At 32.5% G+C, this 22,939-nt stretch overlaps 1 protein-coding gene across 1 annotated transcript in view; it reads left to right on the forward strand.

Moving 5' to 3' along the window:
- The window catches only part of CSTF3 (cleavage stimulation factor subunit 3), a 67,037-nt gene that overhangs the window by 27,296 nt on the left and 16,802 nt on the right, over window positions 1-22,939 (forward strand). Inside the window, exons 4-10 of the mRNA XM_037522498.2 lie at window positions 16,089-16,121; window positions 16,519-16,616; window positions 18,305-18,371; window positions 18,456-18,490; window positions 18,581-18,707; window positions 21,527-21,604; window positions 22,385-22,547. Of these exons, the coding sequence (XP_037378395.1) occupies window positions 16,089-16,121; window positions 16,519-16,616; window positions 18,305-18,371; window positions 18,456-18,490; window positions 18,581-18,707; window positions 21,527-21,604; window positions 22,385-22,547 (601 nt within the window). The remainder of the gene's footprint in view (window positions 1-16,088; window positions 16,122-16,518; window positions 16,617-18,304; window positions 18,372-18,455; window positions 18,491-18,580; window positions 18,708-21,526; window positions 21,605-22,384; window positions 22,548-22,939) is intronic.

Here is a 22,939-nt window from a genome sequence, read left to right on the forward strand (position 1 = left end):
GTTTTACAACAGTATAAGATCAGGTATATACATATCTCAAGAGACACTGAGACACGTCTCATCATGCCCACCACCAAAGAGATAATTGCCACCCACTGTTCAGCCCCTTCTGCCTTTTTCCTAGTATTTGATTGATTGGTTGATTTTTAAAGATTTTTTTTTATTTATGCAAACAAGAACTGGGGTATAGGCCAGTTGTGTGGGGTGTGAGAGGATTTACCAGAAACACAGTAGGGAGTAGGACAGATGGCTTTATTGAAATACACTGCTAAGGGGAGCGGCAGGCAAGACAGGAGATATCTGCTGTGCCATATGTGGGTCAGCTCCCTGACTGGAGATGGAACTTGGTCTGCAGCAGTGGTAGTGCTGAGACTTAACCCCTATGCCACAAGAGAGGCCTTTTCCCAGTATTTTAAATAGATGACTTGTGACCATTACATGAAATTTATCTTATTTATTAAAACACAGGAACTCACGATATGTAATCAAGTATTGCAGCTAAGCTATTAGGAAATAGCTGGTTGAAAAGTATGAAGGCCTGAAGTTTTATGATGGCTGAAATAAAAAGGTACATGTGACTGCTCTTAGAAAACCTGAAGTTGGGATATCACATGAACCCTTGTTTTAACTCATGCCTACATAAATATAGAAGTTAACTGACTAGACACTGCTTTTTCAATTTTCAAAGAAAAATTGCATGTCAGCCATTCTGGGGGGAGATTAACTTTGTGTGTAATTAAACTATTGAGAAGCCACATAGCTTGAGGAGAAAGTAACAACTGACCAATGTCTTCATTTTTGTGGAGAAAAAATACTTTCTAAGGGGGAAAATCGGTTGCTTTCCATTGGTAGATAAAACGAGTTGTTTCAAACAGTTGTTTCCTAGAAACATACCGTGAGTAAAATCTCTTTTGCGAAGTACCAGTCCTTGATACACATCACCAGTGTCTTGTTTATCTGTAGCATGTAGTTTCCAGATTGGCGTTTATGCACAGGAAAAAATGATCACTCATTTGTTTATTAATGATGAAAATTTGAGACTTCATCCCTTTCTTGGTTAAGTGTATAGTAAATATGCAAGTATACATTATAAGGGACAGTTATCACGGTGATAAGTGATAGCCAAGATTTTACAATCCCACGTTTATTCTAATATTAAAGAATGAAACATAGTTTTGAACAAAACCATGAAATGCATGTTGTAATGTCCTGTGACGTTTAGAATTTGGCTAAAATTAAGGAAAGTGAAAGTTTAACAACTGTTTTCCAAATATCAGTTAGAAATAAAAGTTGGTAAATTTTTATATTAACAGCTTTTCAAATTTATGTCTAGTCAAAGTTTTATAAGATTCAAAAAATCAAGGAATATTGTGTACATCAATGTTGATGTGAGGAGGGAAATAGTGTATTGATGTGAGGATGCTAATGTATATTTTTAGGACATTGCTATTATAAGATAGTGTTTTTATAGCAGTGAGATTAGATAAGGATTATAATGGAACTTTGACCCCTGAACATGTGAATTTGCTTCTTAATTGGGTTTGCCTACTTTCTGGGGTCTTCAAAAACACAGTATCTTGGCTCTCCAAGTGGAAATTAGATGTAGTAAAAAAAAAATAGTATACATTCTTAGTGAAAGTTTCCATCTAAGTAATTATTTGTAAAGTCTATTTTTTTTTTTATATTTAAGAATGTTATTTCTTGGTCATAAACATTTTTAAATAGAAATTGTAAGGAGTAAATACTAGAATACCAACAAATAAAACATTTTGCCTGATGTGTCTCTACATGGTAAATTCATTCACATAGTATGGCCAGTCTCTTTTCTAATCAGCTGACTTCCTTAAACATTCTAAACACTCCCACCCTAAAACTTTCATTATGTTGCTTGTTTTGTCTGCTCTAGTAGAGTTACCTAGATAGCTGCTTGACAAAATCCCTTGCTTTATTGAAATCTTTGCAAAATAATTGCCTTTTCAGTGACACCTGTTATGAACTGCCTCATTTAAAATTGCCAACCCGATTTGCAACATCTTAAAACTCATCCCTCCCTCTATCTTTTCATTCTATTATACTTCACTGAATAGTTCACTTATTATGCCTAGGGTTTGTCTTAATGTAAGTTAAGCTGTACCTTAATGTGCTTGGCATAATTGGCATTCTGTTGCATGAAAACAGTAGGAAATTGAGATTTTTATGTAGTTTTACATCTTTAATTTCCAGGAATTATTTTATGACTGTATTTTTACAAAGTTTAAGTTGTCAATACCTTTACTGTTAATAATTTTAAAAAGAAATGTCTAGTTTTTCTAAAAACACATGTTCTTTTGAATTGTCTGATACTTTCAAATACTTAAGTATATTGTACTAAGCTGCGCGACCTTTAGAAACAATTTGATGTATGGCATAATAGAGAGGTTTTTAAATAAGTATCATATTTAAGGGTCATTATTAATTTGCAGGTATCTATTAAAAAAACTTGGTGATACTCATGCTTTTGAATGCAACTTAAAAATCTGATACAGAACATAAATGCCTAGATATAATAAAATTTTAAGCATATCTCTTGGAGTGAAATTTTGAGATATTTGTGTGTGTGTGTATATATATGTGTGTGGTGGAACTTGAGTTTTCACATGCTGACTTACCAAATTTCACAGGTTCTTTTGTCAAATTAGAAAAGCATAAACATTCTCTTACTGTCCCTTTCACAGCTTTTACTAATGCTGTATATGTTTATACTGCCAATACCTGATAGAAATTCAAGACATCTAGATATAAGAAATATATAAATTGTTGCTTTAACTTGAACCCTAATCATCACTTTATGTAGGTTTGTTTTACAAAAACAAAAAGTTATCTTTAAGAGAACAGTACAGTTCTGTGTTAATTTTTTTTTTTTTAATTCTTGTGACTTTCATGACTTTAGCATAGCAAACTCTAAAGGTAAACTCAGCTGGGTTTTTAAAGATGTTTCAGAGAATTGAATTATACTTATTTGGCAATTTATATTCCAGGGAATATGTTTGGTTAACTGACTTTGTAACTTTCAAAACTTTTGAATTTAGTTTGGCTTTTAAAGTTTTTGGTTACTTTTAAAGATTGTTTGCATATAAAGTCTTTTCCTAATATTTTTGATAGCTCAATGTTAAAATAGTTTGAAGATCTGTTACCTAAATCACCTCATTTAAAACAATTAAGGTTGCTGGACAGAATTAAAAAAAATACAAAACAAAACATGTTCAAAGCCTCAAGGAATTGACTACATAATAAAGAAATACGGATCGCCTAATTGGAAAACAAACACAAAAACAAAAGAAAGAGCCGATAAGCAGAGAGAACCTAAGCCATTTTACCCTGAGAGTCTTTGTCAAATTGATAGAATGTGAATTTAATTTGTATGTTTGTAATATCTCAGGTTGCAAAAGTCAAAAAGATCCCGGCTTGCTTTGCTTGTGGTGTCAAAATAGGAGATCCTCTTTAAAGACATGTGGGTCAGAAGTAGTCTATGCTACCGTGCTAATTTTAGGAGTCTGAAGAAAGATGCTTTGATCTTGGGCTGAGTGAAATGGAGAAGTCCTGAAACAGTAAGTCCAGCTCTTAACTGAGTGTTTAAAAAAAAAAAAAAAAAAAAATCTGAATGTAAGGTGGACACAACCTAAATCATGCTCCTGGTTGCCTGGTAAACAATTTCAAACCTTTAATGGAGGAATGTACCTTCATTCTAAGCCACAAGAGTCTCCACAAATATTTTCACAAGAAAAGGATTGCATTTGAAGAATCCACATGCAGTAGAAATATCGGCAGACTTTCAAAACTAGAATTTAGGTTGAATTAGGTTAATAACAGATTAGACACAGGTGAAGAGAGAATTGGAGAGCTGAAAAATTGGAAATTTAAGAGAAAATAAGTGAAAAATATGAGAGAAACTATGTTGTGAAAATGTCATCAAAATTCAGAAGTAGAGGGAAACACTGGACAGAAGCATAAATTGAAGAGAAATAAGAATTTTCTGGATTGATTTAAGCCAATCAACAGATGTTGGGATGTGCAATGAATCACAAAAGGAATTAGAAAAAAGAAAAATGACCCAACCAGACATGAGAATGAAACTAGAAAACTAAAAGTACAGAAGCAGCTGAATACAAAAAGAAACTGACCTTTTATAAGTAAAGACAACTTCTTGAAACCAACAATGGAAGCCAGAGTTGGTGGAATTGCCTCATCAGTTTCAGAAAACAGCTGTCAAGTGTTCTATATCCAGGAAAAAAGTTATGGGGGTGAAAGACATTCTAGGCAAGGTTAGTAAAATGTTTGTCAAGTTACATGTATTTTTGGACATGTCCAATTATATCACTTATTCAAACAAAGGTTTTTAAAGAATGCTTATTCATTTAGTTCATACTCATCTGGCTACACTTAATATGTTTTATTTTTAAGCCTTTTCTCTGAAAGTTACTCTGTTCTAGTGAAGTTCTCATAATTGAAAGGGATTTTATAAGAATTATAATTTTTAATTATAAGTAAATGGTTAATTTAACTTCATTTTAAAAGGAAACTGACAATTTTATTATAAAACAAGGTATAACATGTTTCTTTAAATGTTGACTTTCAAAATTTTATACAAATCATTTTAATAATCTTAATATTAAATTTTATGAACTCTTAAAACATAATCTTGAGTGACAGCAGTGTCTTACTCAATTAAGTATCCATTTTTAGGATGGAAATTATTTTCCTAAATAAGTTTATATGGTTAGTACCTCTACTTTATGAGTTTGTGCTAAGGTTTATTGTTTTCTTTTAAAAATGATTAAGTTCTAGTTAGAAGTTGTGGTAGTGATCCTTTAAAAAAATACACCATTTATGTGTGCATAATGCCTCATATTTTCGGAGTATTTGGAATGAAAATTGATGGTGAAATACAGAAATATTCATAAGCCTAAGCCCAAATGCTATCAGCTGATTAGTTTACATATCTATTAATGTGGTTCAAAAATCTAAGATTACAAAAGGGACCTACATTGAAGCCTTACCTACACATTCATGAGGTACCTAGTTCCCCTTCCCAGTGACAAATGTTCAGTTTATTATTTTCCTCTCTTTTTACATGAATAGTTGCCTGTTGTGTTCTGTTCTGCATCTTCGTTTTTTTTCTTTTTTGCTTAATGTAAATTTTAGGAGTTTTTTTTTTTATAAGGACTTATATTCCATATTTTTGTTAACTTGTCTTTTTGCTGAAGGATATTTTTGTGAATATATCTGTGTATTAAATTCCTAGAAGAGGAATTGCTGGATTGAAAACTATGCAAGATATTTTGACTTTTCTATATCCAAATTGCCTTCCATAATTGTGGTAACAACTTAATCCCATTGATAGGAGTCCACTTCCTCACATTTTCTTGATGCACTGTTATTACTCTTTAAAATTTTTGCTAGTATTTGAGACTGGGCATATTTTCTTGATTAAAGATCCTTTGAATTACTTAATCTCAGACTTGATATCCTTGCCCTATATTTCTGGGTTTTTATTTGCAGGAACACTCACTATACATTTGAAAGTTAAAGGAAATATAAGTGATGTACTATTAAAAATGTCAAGTAATTTTGAAATGACATCTAAATAGTATGTTATCTATATTGCTTATGCTCTTTTCTCATTGTCAGATTGGAAAAAAATGATAAATAATGTTCTGAGACCAAAGAACAATATTTTCCTTTGTTATTTTGATGTTCTTGCTTGCTTTAAATATTTTTCTTTCAAATATATATTTTATGCTTAGTTTTCATTTATTTCATAAACCTCTAATTTCGCATTTAAATCTTATGTTTGCAAATTTATTTTTCTAATACAGATCTTGAGTTTTACATTCTTGTGACTCAATATTAGTCATTTGAAGATGAATACCTGTATGTAATAATTTTAAGTAAATTTTACAAGGGTATGTTACTTGTTATATTCACTGTTTTTCCATTAAATTGATTTACCTATAAAGGATTTATGAAGAAAAATCCTCATTCAGAGTATAGATTTTCTTGAGCTATTCATTAGGGTCATGACGCTCATCCTGAAGGCATCTTTGAAGAATAATAGAGATCCCTTTGAAGTGACTTTTATGTGTAAGGATTTTATTTGTCCTGTTCATTTAACATTAAACATTTTTAAACTAGTTTTCCTAATGGTGATGTAATTAAACATATCATAAAATCTGGTTTTTCATCAGGCACACCCTCCTATCCAACAGTATTTAACTGTAGCAGTTTGAAAGCCTGTCCTTAGGTGTGTTTATGCTTTGTGTGCATAAACTGTATGATGAAGCTGTAGAGGAATAAAACAATGAACTTGTTTCTGGCTCCCTCACCTGGTTTAGGTAGTGACTTGGAAAAGGACTGTCAGGAGCTTAGATTCTTTGAGAAACTGGGCATTACTTTTTTCCTGTTACTTTTTATGTGTCTAAACTTTTGACAGTCTAATTACTACAATAATCTATTATGTAAGCTCTGGACAAAATTTGTTCTGTATTTTAGAATCCACTGGAAAGAATAGCCATACATTGTAGGATCCTTTGTCTAGACTTCATTTACAGGCTAAAGTCTCATCCTGACCTAAAACTTGCTGCTTGATGAAGAGCTTTATTTTTTTTTTCCCATAGTAGGGCTTCCAATAATCTTTATTTCACTCTTGTCTACTAAGTCCTTGGTAGTATTCCATATAGAATTTCAACCTAATTCTTTTGGTATACCCCTTAAATTTATTTATTTTTATTAGCTGCTTATTATAAGTTTCTATGTCTGATTTTTTTAACCTAATTATTTTGGAAAATGTCATCACAAACATTTGGAGGAGATAAAATATAAATCACAAATTGAACATTTCAAACTATTATAAACCAAATTCCAGAGAAAATAGGGCACACTTTTGTTAAGCCTTTAAATGTGACCCGATTTAGAGAAATGTACTCATGAACTTAAGCATAAGGGGAAATAGTTTTAAATATTAGTTATTTTCTTGGATTTAAAAAAGTGATATCAAAGTGGAGTTGCTGAATAAAACAAAAATTTCTGCTTGGAAAAACATTTGAATAATAGTGATAAAAGTAGGATATTTTAGTCTGGAATGCAATGTAAATTTTGTTGAATGAGGAAATGGGCTTTTTCCACATTCATGAATCTGTTGATAGGGAAATACTGTAAGAGTAGATGAGTTGCTCAAAAAGTACAGAAATGTAATCCACTGGATTTGTATGCATTTGATTGTAGAAACAACACTCTTAAAAAGTGCTTTATACAAACATAGCTCATGATAGGAGATATATAAATGTTATACACAATTATCTTCATTAGTGAAACTACAGTGATCTCCAGTAGAAGTTACTAAGCTTCTGTCCAGTAATTCAATTGCTAATTTTAAAAAGCAAAATTCTCAATTTGTATGCAGTGAGAAATGAAAGAATTGTAAAGCTTTAAGTAAATGATTTCCCACTCCAAAAATTCCCCCAACACTCAAACACATTTTACAAAAAGTTGTTTGACTATACTAATGGGAGATTGAGCAAATGAGAATGGCATGTATACATGTAATATATAAAATTCATGTAGCAATCCTAGGAAAATTATATCATTGAATAATACTCTTCAGTTTGCCTAGATAAATTTTTAACTTTATTAAGCAGACAATTCATTAAAAACTGAAAATTAAAGGAAAAAGAGACTATACATTTCTGTGAAAAAAGACTGATATCAGATCTTTGAGGCAACTTCCTATTTCAGCACTTCTCTGGCTGTGCAACACAGAATAATACTGTTTTGATACCTGATTTATAAACTTGGTTCTCTAATGTTCCTGGTAGCTTGAGGATTTCAACTGATTGTACACAATTATTCTTAATTTTAATTTATTGTTTAGGGAGATCTATCCCATGTGCACATCAATTTTGAGGGATTGATGGGGAGGTGTCATCCAGGGAGTAGAGAAGCCAAACTACTGATGAAGAATAGTGATTTTTGATTCTTAAGGCCAAATTACTTTTCTCTGACGTATGTTGCTCTGTTTCCTGTATTCAAAATTTGCAGATTAGTTATTTTTAAAGTAATTTAACATTATGTTGACGATATTTTGCTTGGAACAGAGTCCAAGTGAGACAGTCTGAGTATATATCAGATGATATTTGCTAACAGATGTCCTATCAAATGTGGCAAAAATCAAGTTCAGGTTAGTTTTGCCTTTGATGATGTTGGTTGAAATTTTTCCTGGTTTGTCATTTATTTAGGTTTTAGCTTTGTAGCCCTGAAAGAATTTGAGAGCATTTAAAAATTGAAGTGGAGATACCTATAAACAAAGACACTAGTGAATTACTCGAGAGAAAAAAAGTATAAATCTCAAAGTCAGCTTTGATTTTCTTTTAAAAAGCAAAAAGTAAGCATTCTTTACTGCTGTAAAATTGTGTTAGAATAATAAAGTGGGTTATGGACATATGTAACTGAGACTGAAAAATTGTCTCAACTCTCCTAGTTGTTAACATTTTTGTGTGTATTTCTGTCTCTGGCATGAGAGAGACATACCAAATGTTTATTTTTTAAATTCTACTTAAGGTATATGGTAGACATTTTCATCAGTGTTATAAACATACATCATTGCTTTTAAAGTTTTATGTACAAGCCATTCCATTATTTAGACAAAGCATAATTAGTTATTCTGCTTTTGGTCATTTGCATTCCAAAATTAATGTATTACAAGCATTCTTTAAATTAATATACACACAAAATCTTGCCTAAAGAGCAGTATAGAAGGGTGGCTAAATGCTCAGTTGTGCAATCTTGGACCAAGTTACTTCATCTTACTGTGCTTCAGTTTTCTCATCTACGTAAAAGTAATAGTATTTGAATGTTGTTCTAAGGATTGAGTGAGATTATACAAACTCTTAGAATGTTTACATCAAGTATTTAATAAATGCCTGCTGTTGTTAGCAATATTTTGACTTGGATTTCATTTTCTAAGATGTTGGATTATTTCAGCTTTTAAGTTTTAATTTTATAGGATAACTAAGCAATAGCTTTCTTAGTGCCATATCCACTGATCCTTTTACACCCTCATTCCTTTCAGCCTGTAACATATCCCACCATTCCGTGTCTGCTAAAATGTTCTCCTTTGGTATCTTGTGATTTATCTGTTTTGTCTTGTGTCTTTGAAGTTCTCCTTTTTTCCTGCATAATAATGGATATTTTAGTAATTGACCTTTGCTTGTCTATGTGTTCTATGAGAATATACTTAATAATTTAGGCATTACATGCTTTAGGTATATAAAAAGAAGTTTTAAACAGCTTAAATACACTTCTTTGATTTCAGTGTCTTACTTGATAACTAATACCTAATTTATTTACTGTAAATAAACAGTTTCTTCCTAGGTATTTACAGTTATTTCAGCAAATTAATAAAAAGTAAACTTGATCAGCAACTATCATTATTTTTCATTTTTCCTTTCCATGAGGAGTTTTTCCTTCTAACATTACTAATTTTCTCTCATCCCCCTCTTCTGACCCCAGGCCACTATGCCTGCCTCCCTCATCTGACAGCACTGTAAGCCACCTTTGTCTTCCTCATCTCCACCCCAACAATACTGATGAGCCTGTTTCTCTATTTTCATCAGTTGGGCAGTATCCAGATTTTTGTATATCACATTTAAACTCTGTCTTTTTAGGCCCCCTAGAGTTGACCTTAATCGCTAATTAGCCAACCTCTTTTTCCTAATATATATTCTCTCATGTGGTTGAGAGAATCCTTCACTATTCCACAGGAATCTTCAGAAACTTGTTATTTCAATGACTTACAGAAACTCCTTTTCTCATTAATGCCTGAATTACAACTGTTAGGTGAAGCATTCCTTGGTAACTGGAGTTGGCATGAAACTGGTTTTCCTCTATATTTTATTGGATAAGGGGGCATATATAAAATATTTAGTCTGTGTTGTTTCCAGTAATTATGTTTGTGTTTCTAGTTATAAACTCTTTATTAGAGTTCAGGCCCATATCATTATGTCCACTTGTAAATTGTAAGCAAACACTACAAATACTTTTTATTTGGTTAAAGTGGAAGATTAATAATATAGTTAATATAAAAAATAAGACTGAAAGTAAATGTTAATCTAGAACTAAAGATAATAGTTTCACTTTGCACATTTTTATTTCAATGATAGACTATAAAACTTGTGTTTAACTCATTTAACAAATGTGTTATTTCTGTGACACATTTTAAGTGCCTGCTGAATAAAAATTTATGAGACATCAGCAGTGTTTGGCCAAACTGTTAAATCTGTGTATATGTATTTGTAGGCATGCACTTATAACTATATTTCATAGGAAAATTATAAATTATGAAAATATGTTGTAGGAAAAATTAGTACAGATAAGTACAATTTTTAAACTATGTAGTTTCTTTATCTCTTCAAAAATGTAGCAGCATGAGCTATAAAACTTTAGTCCACCACAGTATCCCCAGTGCTAGATAATATCCTACCACATAGGGAAACAATTACTTGTTCAATAAAAATGAATTTATTTGCAGACAATACTTCCTGGTATCTTTAAATCTGGGACTGGATAGTGGAAAGAGAATGTGCTACAGCTCTTTTCTAAGAACCTAAATAATCTTTTGGTAGATCTTAAAGTGCCATATTTTAGTATTTTCCAGATTCTTTAAAACTACATTCTATAATCTTTCAAGACATTTTTCAGATTAAAAGTGATTGGAAAGCAGTTGCAAAAGAGTAAATAAATGGAAAATGGGGCTTATATTTAGCATTCCATTTGCTTTTGTGTTTCAAGATTAGGGCTAAGATTTTTCGATGACTAAGCAGAATCAGGTAGCTTCTGTAAGTCAAACTCTAAATTTAAATTTATTGCCTTAAATGCTACAGAAGTATGTGCACTATTCTTTAGAAAAGATGCAGGAATGTGGGTTTGCAATTAATGCACGGATCATATTTATTGGAAGCCATGTGAACTCACTTGATATGATGCCTAATCCTGCTTTGCTGTTTAGTCCAGTAGTATCCTAAAACACAAGGACTGGCTTGTCGCAGAGTGGTTACTATATGAAAACCTAAACAAGTTTATGGAGGCTTACCTTTTCCTTTAGATTATTTTGCTTTACTTTCTTCCATAGAGTTGTCGTGTTAGTTGAGTTCAATCCTCACATGTTTTTGAGCCATTTAAAATACATTCTATAATTACTTAGTGATTCTTATAATTGGTGATATAAAATAGTTTTAAAAAATTTTAATATGGGGTTTAGATTTTCCCAAGGTATAAGAAAAAAAAATTGAGGAATTCAGCCAAAATGCTCTTGACATGTAAGGGTTTATTTCTTGTTTGCTTTTTGTTTCCTTTTTCCCTTTTGTTTTTAGGGTTAATTTCTCTAATAAGTGTTTTATAGGCTTTTACATTAATATTTTATAAAATGTTCATTGAAATATGAAAAATACTCCTAATATTAGTTAGGATAAACTGTTTTTGAGTAGTTCAATCTTAGATCTCCATATACAAATATTGCAGGTAAAGAGCATAGCTAATCTAAACTTAAAAATTGACTTTACCACAGTTGGCAAGAGGTTTATTTGGCTTTTTTTTTTTTTCCTGACAAGGTTTACATTTTACAAAATTAAATAATCTGATGAAAGATATTTAGTTCTACTAATTATCCAGAAGATCATTTAATCCCAAATGATAGTGTTCAATTAATGCTTGGAAAATAATTGTGGAAGTTAATAAAGGACTGAAATTAAGCAGTGTCAGGAACAGATCTGTTTACTCAATGTTATACTTGTTTTACTTGACATCATATAACCACTCCTTTGGTTTTTTTTAACCCCCTTCTACACCCATATAACCACTCATTTGAATCTAAATTTAAGCAAAAAACTCCATTATTCTGGTTATCTTCCCCCTTATTAAATAAAAATTATTAGAAAGTAGCTAATTTTTTTATCTTCCTCCACAGCAACTTTCATAACTTGTCAAAATTCAGATAATTCATCAAAAAGTAGTGTTACAATTATATGACATTTATGATAATCAGTAGAAATAGCATTTGAAGAATTTTAATTTTCCTTTTAAGGTTTTTAAATTGAAAAAATAATCTAAGCACATTATAGAACTTTTGCAAATACAAATTCTACCACACAAACATAAATTGTTCATATTTTAGCCTTATTTTTGACCACCATTAAAAAACTTTGGGATAACTTGAGATTTCCTTTAATGCTCACCTCAGATGATTATGCATTAAAGTTTGTGAACTGCAGACTAAATATAATTTTATTATGAGCCCCCATCATTTAAAATTACATTACTTTTAATACATAAGATTAAAGCAAGTAGTAAGCTTTACAAAATTATTTGTATGTATATATATAGGCTGTAACCGGAAACAGTTTTTATTTGTTAATGACAGAAAGCTCCAAGAATCTGATGCCATCATAAAACTGAAAGCAGTATCAAGAATTGTTCCTTAAAAAATTTAAGCCAAGCTTTGGTTTTAGGCAGACTCCTATACAAATGTACATATCTAAATATATTTATGAATATTTCATAGGTAAGGCATTTTCATTAATGTGCTAACATAGTCAAACATATACACATGGTGAATAATAAATAATACCTAGGATAATCTTTTAAAGAAAAAAAAGATACCAGTGGTACGATTACTAATGGCATAGCTTAACCAAAAATGGAATTTAAGTATGACCTGCAGCTTAACCTTTTTTTCCCTAAAATGAGGCCAGTATGTAATAAAACTGTTCCCTCTAGTAACTTGGTTTACATAGCTTTATTTAGAGAAGACATGATGAAAAATTCATACTTGTTTGGTTTGTAATTTTGTTAATTGGTATGATTTATGACCACCTGGATTACCTAGATGCCTTCTTGTTTTTTTGAGGAAGATGTTACTTCATTTTTAAAAGTGGGAATGTTGATAACTGGGAGAACATGTTGATACAAGGTTATCAAATTCTTTTTTCATTTTATCACACTGCTTCTCCAAAGCAGGTTGATAGATATATAGATATAGATATATTTGAGTGAATAATGCTTTAAAATTAATGAGACTATAGCTGCTATGGTAATGCCACCAATGTAGACACTGTCAAAGAATATTTATTGGTGAATTAATGAATAACAGCCAGTGGCCATGTATGGTATCTTTTTCTACATAAATATATATTGAACTAATGCCAACGGAAGCAATAAATATTGATTGAATGCAAGGTATAGGGCCAAATCAATTAGGGAAAAAAAATAAATTTTTTTGCATTTGTTTCTTACCAATATAAACCTTTTATTGAAATGCAAAAATGAAGATATATACATGAAATAGTCTCTTTTTTACTTTCTCTATTCTACTCATAGAACTCTGCCCACTATTAGTGTTAATAATTTTGTATTCCACATTTTTCTCCATGCCCATAAAATGCACGAACATGTAGAAATAAGATTTATTTTTCATCATTATTTTACAAAAAAAAGAATTAAACACATTTTAATCTCTTCATTCAATAAAGTCTGTGGATAGCCCCCAAATTACCTGTTAGAGTATAATTCACTTCATATGGGTCATACTCAATATAATATTCAACCATGTGGATGCATCATAACTTATTAAACCAAAACCCCCAGTAGCCAACATTTACTTTAATTTTTTGCTACCACAAAGTTTATAGTAAATAAGTGTGTATACTTTTATCCTGGTGCTTTCATTTCTATGAGGTAGATCCCAGTAGAATTGCTATATAAAAGATGTATGTATATATATATATATATATATTATTTATTTAAATAGTTTTTGCCAATGACTTTATTTTCTAATTCATATTTTCACTAGCAGTGTATGAAATCCCTTTTCTTTATATTGCTAAATACTGCTAGTAATCTTTTACCATTCTAGTTGCTATAAAGTATTATCTCATTTTATTTTGTCTCTCCCACTCTGGAAGTTTGTACATGTTGCCATATTTTTATCAGTTTGCTTTTTTCTCCCTGGAAATGCCTATTCATATTTTTTGCCTATTCTCCCAGTGAGTAGTTTTGGTTTTCCTGGCTCATTTTAAGAACTGTCAATTATATATAATCTGTCAATGATATTTGGGAATCTGGTGATTTGAACTCAGTTCTTCCCTCCCACTCTCAGTGCAACCTGTTTATCTCTACTGAGCCAATCAGCTGGATACCCAGAAACCTCAGATTCAAGGACAGTTTCAAAGAAGAGGATTGGTTCAGGGCCTAGCGCAAGGAATTAGAAACTGACCCATAGAAATACTTGGAAACCCCTCAATTGTTATTTCTACCTCAGGGGAATAGTGACATCAACCTGGCTTCCAGGAGACCAAAAAGGAGTAGAAAAGACAAAGCTGTGCCCTCACTATGCTTGGGTGAAAATTTCTTCGTGGTTTATTGTCAGAGGACTAGCAGTAGCCTGTTTACTATCTACATCTGCTACAAAACTCATGATAAAGAGGTCAACTTCGACTCTGGGACTGCCAACACCGAGCTTAGGTGGATAGCAAAAACAACTGCGCATCTAAGGATCCAGCAATGAGAAAGCGATGCAAAACCATTAACACAGGTCCCCAACTAATGATGGAAGACAGATGATGCTGATTTAAACTAAATAATATATGAACACAGTGAGATTTAAAATGCAGTACCTTAAAAACTTTCTGGAGCCCAAAGCTATTATTTTTGACTAATGACAACAATAGATCAAATTGAGGAGAACAGTAATGAAGTCTAAGACCTGGAGAATGTAGTAGAAGAAATATTTTTAAAGCTGAAGCAAAAATATTTTTTTAAAGTAAAGATAATAGATTTTGAAAATAGAACAAAGAAACCTAATGTGTATGATAGGAGTTCTAGAAGGGAAAAAGGAACAAATGAAGAGGTGGTAATTTACAAAAGAAAATGTGTAAAATAAAAAAGACATGATTTTAACTTCAAAGAGCTAAATTTTGTAACTCTTTAGTTCCAAGTTGACAATTACCAACTTCTTATTCTGCTAGGCAATGTTCTAATGACTTCATAGTTTTCAACTCATTGAGTCCTTACAACAGCCCTGTAAAACAGGTACCTTTCTCCTCCTTACGGATAAAAAAGGTTAAGTAAATAGACAGATTGTAAATCCAAGAGGTTTGACTGCTGAGCTTTGACTAAACTGCTTAAAAGCACAGAGGTTTATATTTGGGCATATTCTGTTAAAATTGATGAACTTTGAAGATGAAGGAGAAATCTCAGAAGCCTGTGAGAAAATGAACAAGTAGCAAAAGAAAAACATTGTTCTCATGTGCAGAACCTTAAGCCAGAAAGCTGGGAAAATGTTTATGTAATACTAAGAGAAAAGGAACACAAGTTTAAGATTTTCTTAAACAGAAGGATTTGCTTATATATCACTGTTGAGCAATGAACCAGATCTAAAATCTGATGAAAAGAAAACAAAGGGAAGTTTAATATTTTTCCTTGGTCTTTGCACCTACTATTCTTCCATTCTGGAATAGCTCCTCTCTTTCATTATTAGTCATTCCTCATCCTTACCATCTTAACTTTTTCCAGGAAATCTCTTGCAACTCCCAAGTCTGACCAATTAGTTTCCCCATAAAAGTGTAAATTCTGGGAAGTTGGCAGACCATGCTTATTTTATTAATTGGTTGTCTCAGTGTCTAGCACAATGTTTGAAATATAGTAGGTTGACTGGGTGACTAAAGTTTATGTGTAGTGAAAATTAGCAAATCTCCTTTGTTGATGTTGTACTCTAGTAGTAGCTACTCTTTGCTAGTACTTAAAACCCTATCTAAGTATGCCTTTTCTATTTTTCTGCATTAGTCATGACTATTTTACAAAATTTTAAATTCACAAAGTCTCTATGAATGAGAATTATAGTATCTATACTAGGCGCGTTTATAGTGCCTCTTATCCATGTTGGTTTCAAACTTTTTTTTATGTCAAAATAAAGTGTAGAAATGAATTTTCAAAATTTTATAAAACTAAAACGTAAGTGTTCTGATACTCTAGAATTAATTCTATATTTTTCTGTTTCTCTTCAGATTAAAGCAAAAAATTATGACAAGGTTGAAAAGGTGAGTTCTCATAAATATACTTTGAACTCTATGCTGACGTTAAGACTTATAATACAAAGGTAAATATAGCAAAATGTTAATAATTATTGAATCTAGGTAGTGATTACATAGAAATTCATTGTATTTTTTCAGCTTTTTTATATGCCTGGAAATGTTTATAATAAAGATTTTGGAACAGGGAAGGAAAATAATTGTACTGTATTGATCGCTGTACTGAGAATGGTTTTGATTATCTAAAATGAAAACAGGAGTTTTTTGCCATGTATTTGTAAGAAGACAAATTCATTAAAGGAGCTGATTTTTTTTTTCATTGTTTCATTTCACTCAACTGCATGTAAAATTTAATTATGAATTAATTTTACTCATGGCTTCTGATAATGTTTTCATGTATTTACAGTTGTTTCAAAGATGCCTTATGAAGGTTTTGCACATTGATTTATGGAAGTGTTACCTTTCATATGTTCGAGAAACCAAGGGTAAACTACCAAGTTACAAGTAAGTTAATATAATATCTAATAAATGCAACTCATCTCTAGGCACATAACTATTCCCATATAAACTCAGTACTTTTTTTTTTTTAAGATTCATTTATTTATGCATACAAGAGCTGGGTACAGGCCAGAGTGTGGGAGGTGAGAGGATTCACCAGAGACAGAGTGGGGAACAAAACAGGCAGATTGACTGAAGTACACTGCTGAGGGGAGCAGCAGGCCAGTCAGGAGACCTCTGCTGCACCATGTGGGTTGCTTCCTGGCTGGCCGGGAATAGAACTCTTCATGCTGCAGTGGCTGTGGATTGCTTCATAGGTTGCGCCTTAACCCTTGAGCCACCAGGGAGACCCTAAACTCAGTATTTCTTAACTCCTAGAGAAAAGAGACTTGAAGATTTGAAAAGTCAGAATTCTCCAACTAGTCAGTAAAATTTGGAAAAAGTGCTTCAAAGATAGTCACTGTCATTAGCGTTATACTGGAGAATTAAATAATCCCAGGTCAGCTTCTAAATTGAAACACTTATACACTTAAACACCAAATCACTTTGTTGACAGGTTTGCATTTAAAGAGCATCTTATCACCTGCAATGTCACCACTCTTTGAAAGTTACATTGCAGTGGGCTACTTCAGTATTCCAAGGCATCTGACAATTCTGTTGTGTTTCACTGAATCTAAATAATGGACCTTCTCAAATGCCTTTTTTCCATATAACAAATTATTGTAGACCTTTCTTTTTTCCCCCTCTTTATTCTTTTGAAGAGGAAGTTAGTTCTTTTTCCCTAAATTTTACTTCTGAGCTAATAGGTCTTGAGACTTAAATTACCCCCTTAATCAGAGAACCAGATGTTTCCACATTTGAATCTGCTAAATATAAGATTAGGTTATTTAAAGATATAAAATATATAAAACAGGAGTCTTTGATATGTTCCCATGTAATATGTAAATTAATGACATTGATAAGCTAAACATGTTTTGTAGATATATTTTATAACTATTTTATTAATTTTTTAATTTTTTACATCATTGTTCTTTTTTTTTTTTAAGATTGATTTATTTATTTATACAAACACTGGGTACAGTCAGAAGTGTGGGAGGGTGAGAGAATTCACCAGAGCCAGAGCAGGGAACAGAACAGGCAGACTGATGAAATACACTGCTGAGGGGAGCAGCAGGTGGCAGGGGAGGTCTGCGCACCATGTGGGACACTCGCCCAGTGAACGGGGGATTGAACTGGCCCTGCAGAGGCTGCGGGCAGCTTCGCAACCCAGAGCTCAACCACTGCACCACCTGGGAAGCCCACATCATTGTTCAATTTTAAACAATATTTGCTTCCCCCACCCCCTCAGGTATAGTCCCCAAAGAGTTTCCTTCACCAATGCACCCGTGCACCGTCACCTCAGTCCCCTGTGCTCCTCCCTCCCTCCCTCTGATCCCTCTCCCGCCTCCTCCCCTGCAGGATGTGTCTGATTTATAATTGTTTTTTGCTTTGTTGTGTTTTGTACTGTTGTTATTTTTTACACTGATGTCTTATTTGGTTCTCCTATATTCCTGCTATAAGTGAAACCATCCAATATTTTTCTTTTTCCTTCTGGCTTATTTCACTGAGCATAATTCCTTCTAGCTCCATCCACGTTGCTGCGAATGGCATGATTATACCAACATTTTTTAAATGACATGTTTCATTTATTGCAGAGAAAAAATGGCTCAAGCTTATGACTTTGCACTTGATAAAATTGGAATGGAAATTATGTCTTATCAGGTAGAGTTAAAATTTTTATAGATATGCAATTAATAAATTATATTTTATTAAATATATTACATATTTATATATTTTATTTCTTAGATTTGGGTGGATTACATCAATTTCTTAAAAGGAGTGTAAGTAATTTTATAAATTTTTTATTTTTATGTGTGTAAAAAGTTGATTTAGCTATGATATTATTGATGGCATTTCTTATCTAATCCCAGGGAAGCTGTTGGATCCTATGCAGAAAATCAAAGAATAACAGCTGTACGAAGAGTTTATCAACGAGGTTGTGTAAATCCAATGATAAACATTGAACAACTCTGGAGAGACTATAACAAGTATGAAGAGGTAAATTAGGCCAGTGTAGTTTATTCTTTACCAAGTCATTTCAATTTTATGTATTGTGGGTTTGTTTTTGCTTTTCTAGTATCAGGTAAGAGGATATCAGTGCTACACAGTTTTTTTAATGGGTTTTTATTATACTGATTGGAATGAAAGAGTCACTTCTAAGGCAAAGGAGGTCTCATATTGTTATTTTTTAGAAAAAACTATAATTTTTCTAAAACTATTCATTATTAAGCCATATTCATACATTTATATATACATATTATGCAATAGTATATTTTTAGATATTTTTTCCTAGTAGTAATTATCAGTTGTAATGTAACTCTTTCACCTATTATAGTGTTATGATTATTGGCTTGTATTTATAAGATGTGGGGCTATAGTCCAAGATCTTTGTCCATTGCCATCTGTTCTTTAACCAATTGAGCTAATTAATTAGCCTATATATGTAAATATCATGTTGAATAAGCAATTGATGTATCATTAAAAGAAAGTTCCTCATATGTCCCTTGTGTTTTGGAAGAACTATGTATGTCACTGAAACTGTTCCCTCATAGGCATGAGTAACAGCTCTCAAACTTAAGTCTTTGGATTTTAAAAATTATTGAAGGCCACAAAGAACTTTTGTCTTTAAAGTGGCTATTATCTATTTATACTTATATTGGATTTAAAACTGAAAAAAAGTCAAGATCTTTGTTAATTCATTTAAAGTTTATAATAATTAACACTTTATTTTAAAAATAAATAGCATTAAGACAAACGATTTTCCAAAACAGGAAAAAAATTTTTGACTACAGTATCATTTTTTTTTTTTTTAAGATTTATTTTTATTTATTTATTTGTTTGTTTATACAAGCAGTGGGTACAGTCAGAAGCGCGGGAGGGTGAGAGAATTCACCAGAGCCAGAGCGGGGAGCAGAGCAGGCAGAAGGACCGAAGTACATCGCTGAGGGGAGCAGCGGGCGGCAGGAGAGGTCTGCGCACCATGTGGGACCCTCCTCCGGTGGCCGGGGAGCAGCCGGGGATCGAACCGGCGCCGCAGAGGCCGCGGGCAGCCTCATAACCCAGCGCTCAACCGCTGCGCCACCGGGGAGGCCCGTAGAGTATCATTTTTTAATTTTGCAAATCTCTTTAATATCTAGCTGAATGGAAGACGGCTGGATTTTTATATATTTTTAAGTTCAGTCTGTTAGGATATTTAATGTTTTGTAGCCATTAAAAATCTATATATTTGTGAGAGATTTAAACAATGTCTTAGTTTTATTTTGATTTCATAGTCCCGCTACAAGGAACCAGGAATCCTCTGACTATTCTTGGAGCTGCCAGGCATGAATGTAATGCTTCCTTGCTACCTCTGTACTTATTTTTAAATTTTTTCTGGTTTTTTTTTTTAACTTTATTATAGATTTATCTTTATTTATGCATACAATACTGGGGTGTAGGCCAGAGTTGTAGAGGGTGAGAGGATTCACCAGAGGCAGAGAGGGGAAAAGAACAGGCAGATCTACTGAAATACACTGCTGAAGGGAACAGCTGGAGACACAGGAGAAGTCAGCTATGCCATGTGGATTAGCTTCATGCCACAGTGGCTGGCAATAGCTTGATAGCACTGAGACTTTAACCCCTGCGCAACCAGGGAGGCCCCTATTTTTTAAATTTATACAGACCAAGTTAGAAAAAGTTTTTTTTTTTTTTTATCAGCTTTAATAAATAGCAAAACTGAAAAGAATGGAGTTTTCTTATCTACTCAAAGAATTAGAAACTCTTACTATACTTTATTTCTTTTTTTTAAATAATAAATTTTATTTTTATATTCCCCGTACAATTGCAAACCCCCCATTCTGACCCCAATCCCTCCCCTCCCGCCCCCCACCCCCCAAAAAGTGTCTCTGGTTCATTGTTTTTTGTTGATTTTGATTTTCACTTTCTTATAGTTATTCATTTTCCTGGTCCCTTATTTAAGTTTTCTAGATTCCTGCTATGAGTGAGACCATCCGGTATTTTTCTTTTTCTTTTTGGCTTATTTCGCTGAGCATGATCCCTTCCAGCGCCATCCATGTTGCTGCAAATTGCATGTGTTTATCTTTTTTGAATGCTGAGTAATATTCCATGGTATATATGTACCACATCTTCTTGATCCAGTCATCTATTTTTGGGCATTTGGGCTGTTTCCAAAGCTTAGCTATTGTAAATAGTGCTGCTATAAACATAGGGGTGCAGGTGTTCTTTGGAATTGATGTTTCTGTGTCCTTTGGGTAAATACCTAGGAGTGGAATTGCTGGATCATATGGAAGCTCTATGTTTAGTAGGTCCAGAAATCTCCACGCAGCTCTCCATAGTGGTTGGACCAGTTTGCACTCCCACCAACAGTGCAGAAGAGTTCCTTTTTCTCCACAACCTCGCCAACATTTGCTGTTGCTAGTTTTTTTTAATATGTGCCATTCTCACTGGTGTAAGATGGTATCTCATGGTAGTTTTGATTTGCATTTCCCTGATTACAAGTGATATTGAACATTTTAGAAAAAGGTTTTTAAAGCTAAACCATGGCTATTCCCCCAAGTGGATATGAAATGTCATTATTTATTAGTAGAATTTTAATTAACCCTTTAAAATTATTCTGTATCTTTAGAAATTCCTAATATACAGGAACTTACTACCAGTTCATAACAGACATGAATAGATACTCCTTGATTTCTAAAGCATATAATGTAATTAAACCTTCATTTTACTAACCGAACAATCTTTTCAAGTAATTTATTTAATCAGCAAATCTATTAAAATATACCTAATAATATTATATGTTTTCCTTTGTTTTTTCTTAGGGCATCAATATTCATTTAGCTAAAAAAATGATTGAAGATCGGAGTAGAGATTATATGAATGCAAGGCGTGTAGCAAAGGTATGGAATTTCATCAGGTTAATAATTTTAATGATAGTTATGTTATTTACAGAAGAGCTTTCCTTGTCTGGTATTATTCTTAATATTTTAAGTTATTAGCAATCTTAATGACAAGTAATTGCATTGTCTGAGTAATGATATACTTGAAATGAAATACCTAATAACATACAGATATGTTAAAAGGCAAAACAGAATAAAATGACCTTGCAAGGATTAATTTTTTAAATATAAGAACAGGCTGTATATTTGCTTTTTAATATACTCTAAATTCTACCTAGAACTGATGAAATAGTTATCCTTCTCTCATATCTGCTTATCTGAAAACTATTTTACTCTCTAGTCCTAATAATAACATCTCTCAAGCATGGATTTTGTCTTGTGTGCATACGATGTCATTCACTGACACTGTTATATGGAAAGTAGCCTAGTCATACAAATTATTAAAAATTTAAGAGACAGATTCTCTGAAGATGACAGTTAATGAGACCACCAAATCATCAGTCTTGTTGATCTGTCAACTCCTCTAACCTGGAGAGTGGCCTTCTAGCTTCACTTACGTAGAGAACCCATATATGCTCTGTTCTCCCAGTCCTGGAAACCAGTTCTTGGGTGGCTAATCCTCTGTTATCTTTTTCTCTACTCTTACATGGTATTAATAAAGTGGTATATTTAGAAAAAAAGATAGGCATTTTGAACACATTATTCCAAAATGATCAACTGCATTCCAAATATCTGAGTTGTTTTAGGCTTATCACAGAATTCTAAATGCTTCTTATCTAGGAGTATGAGACAGTAATGAAAGGTTTAGACCGCAATGCTCCCTCAGTGCCTCCACAGAATACTCCCCAAGAAGCTCAGCAGGTGGATATGTGGAAGAAATACATACAGTGGGAAAAGAGCAATCCTCTTCGTACAGAAGATCAGACCCTTATAACAAAAAGAGGTAACAAGATTAATCCTCCTGGGATTTCATTATTGTATGTTAGGTCATTTGATATTATCCCATAGGTTTCTAAGGCTGCTTTTTACCACCAGTTTTTTTAATTCTTTTTTATATACTTTGCATTTCTCTGCAGAGATTCCATATCTCATTACCATCTCTTTATATCCTTGAACATATTTATAACAGTGCTTATAAAGTCCTTATCTGCTAATTCCAATATCTGGACCACATGGAATTGGTTTCTTTTTCTCTGAAGCATGAGTCACATTTTCCTGTTTTGTCACAAGTCTGGACATTAAAATTTTTCCATTGGCTATTGCACAAGCAATCAATCCATTTATATATACAGAGACAGTCTAAAGACTGGATTCTGTTGTACATATATATGTGTG

The sequence above is a fragment of the Talpa occidentalis genome, unplaced genomic scaffold (genome assembly GCF_014898055.3).
Source record: "Talpa occidentalis isolate TD23 unplaced genomic scaffold, MPIMG_talOcc4v2.1 talOcc4.3, whole genome shotgun sequence".
Lineage (NCBI taxonomy): Eukaryota > Metazoa > Chordata > Mammalia > Eulipotyphla > Talpidae > Talpa > Talpa occidentalis.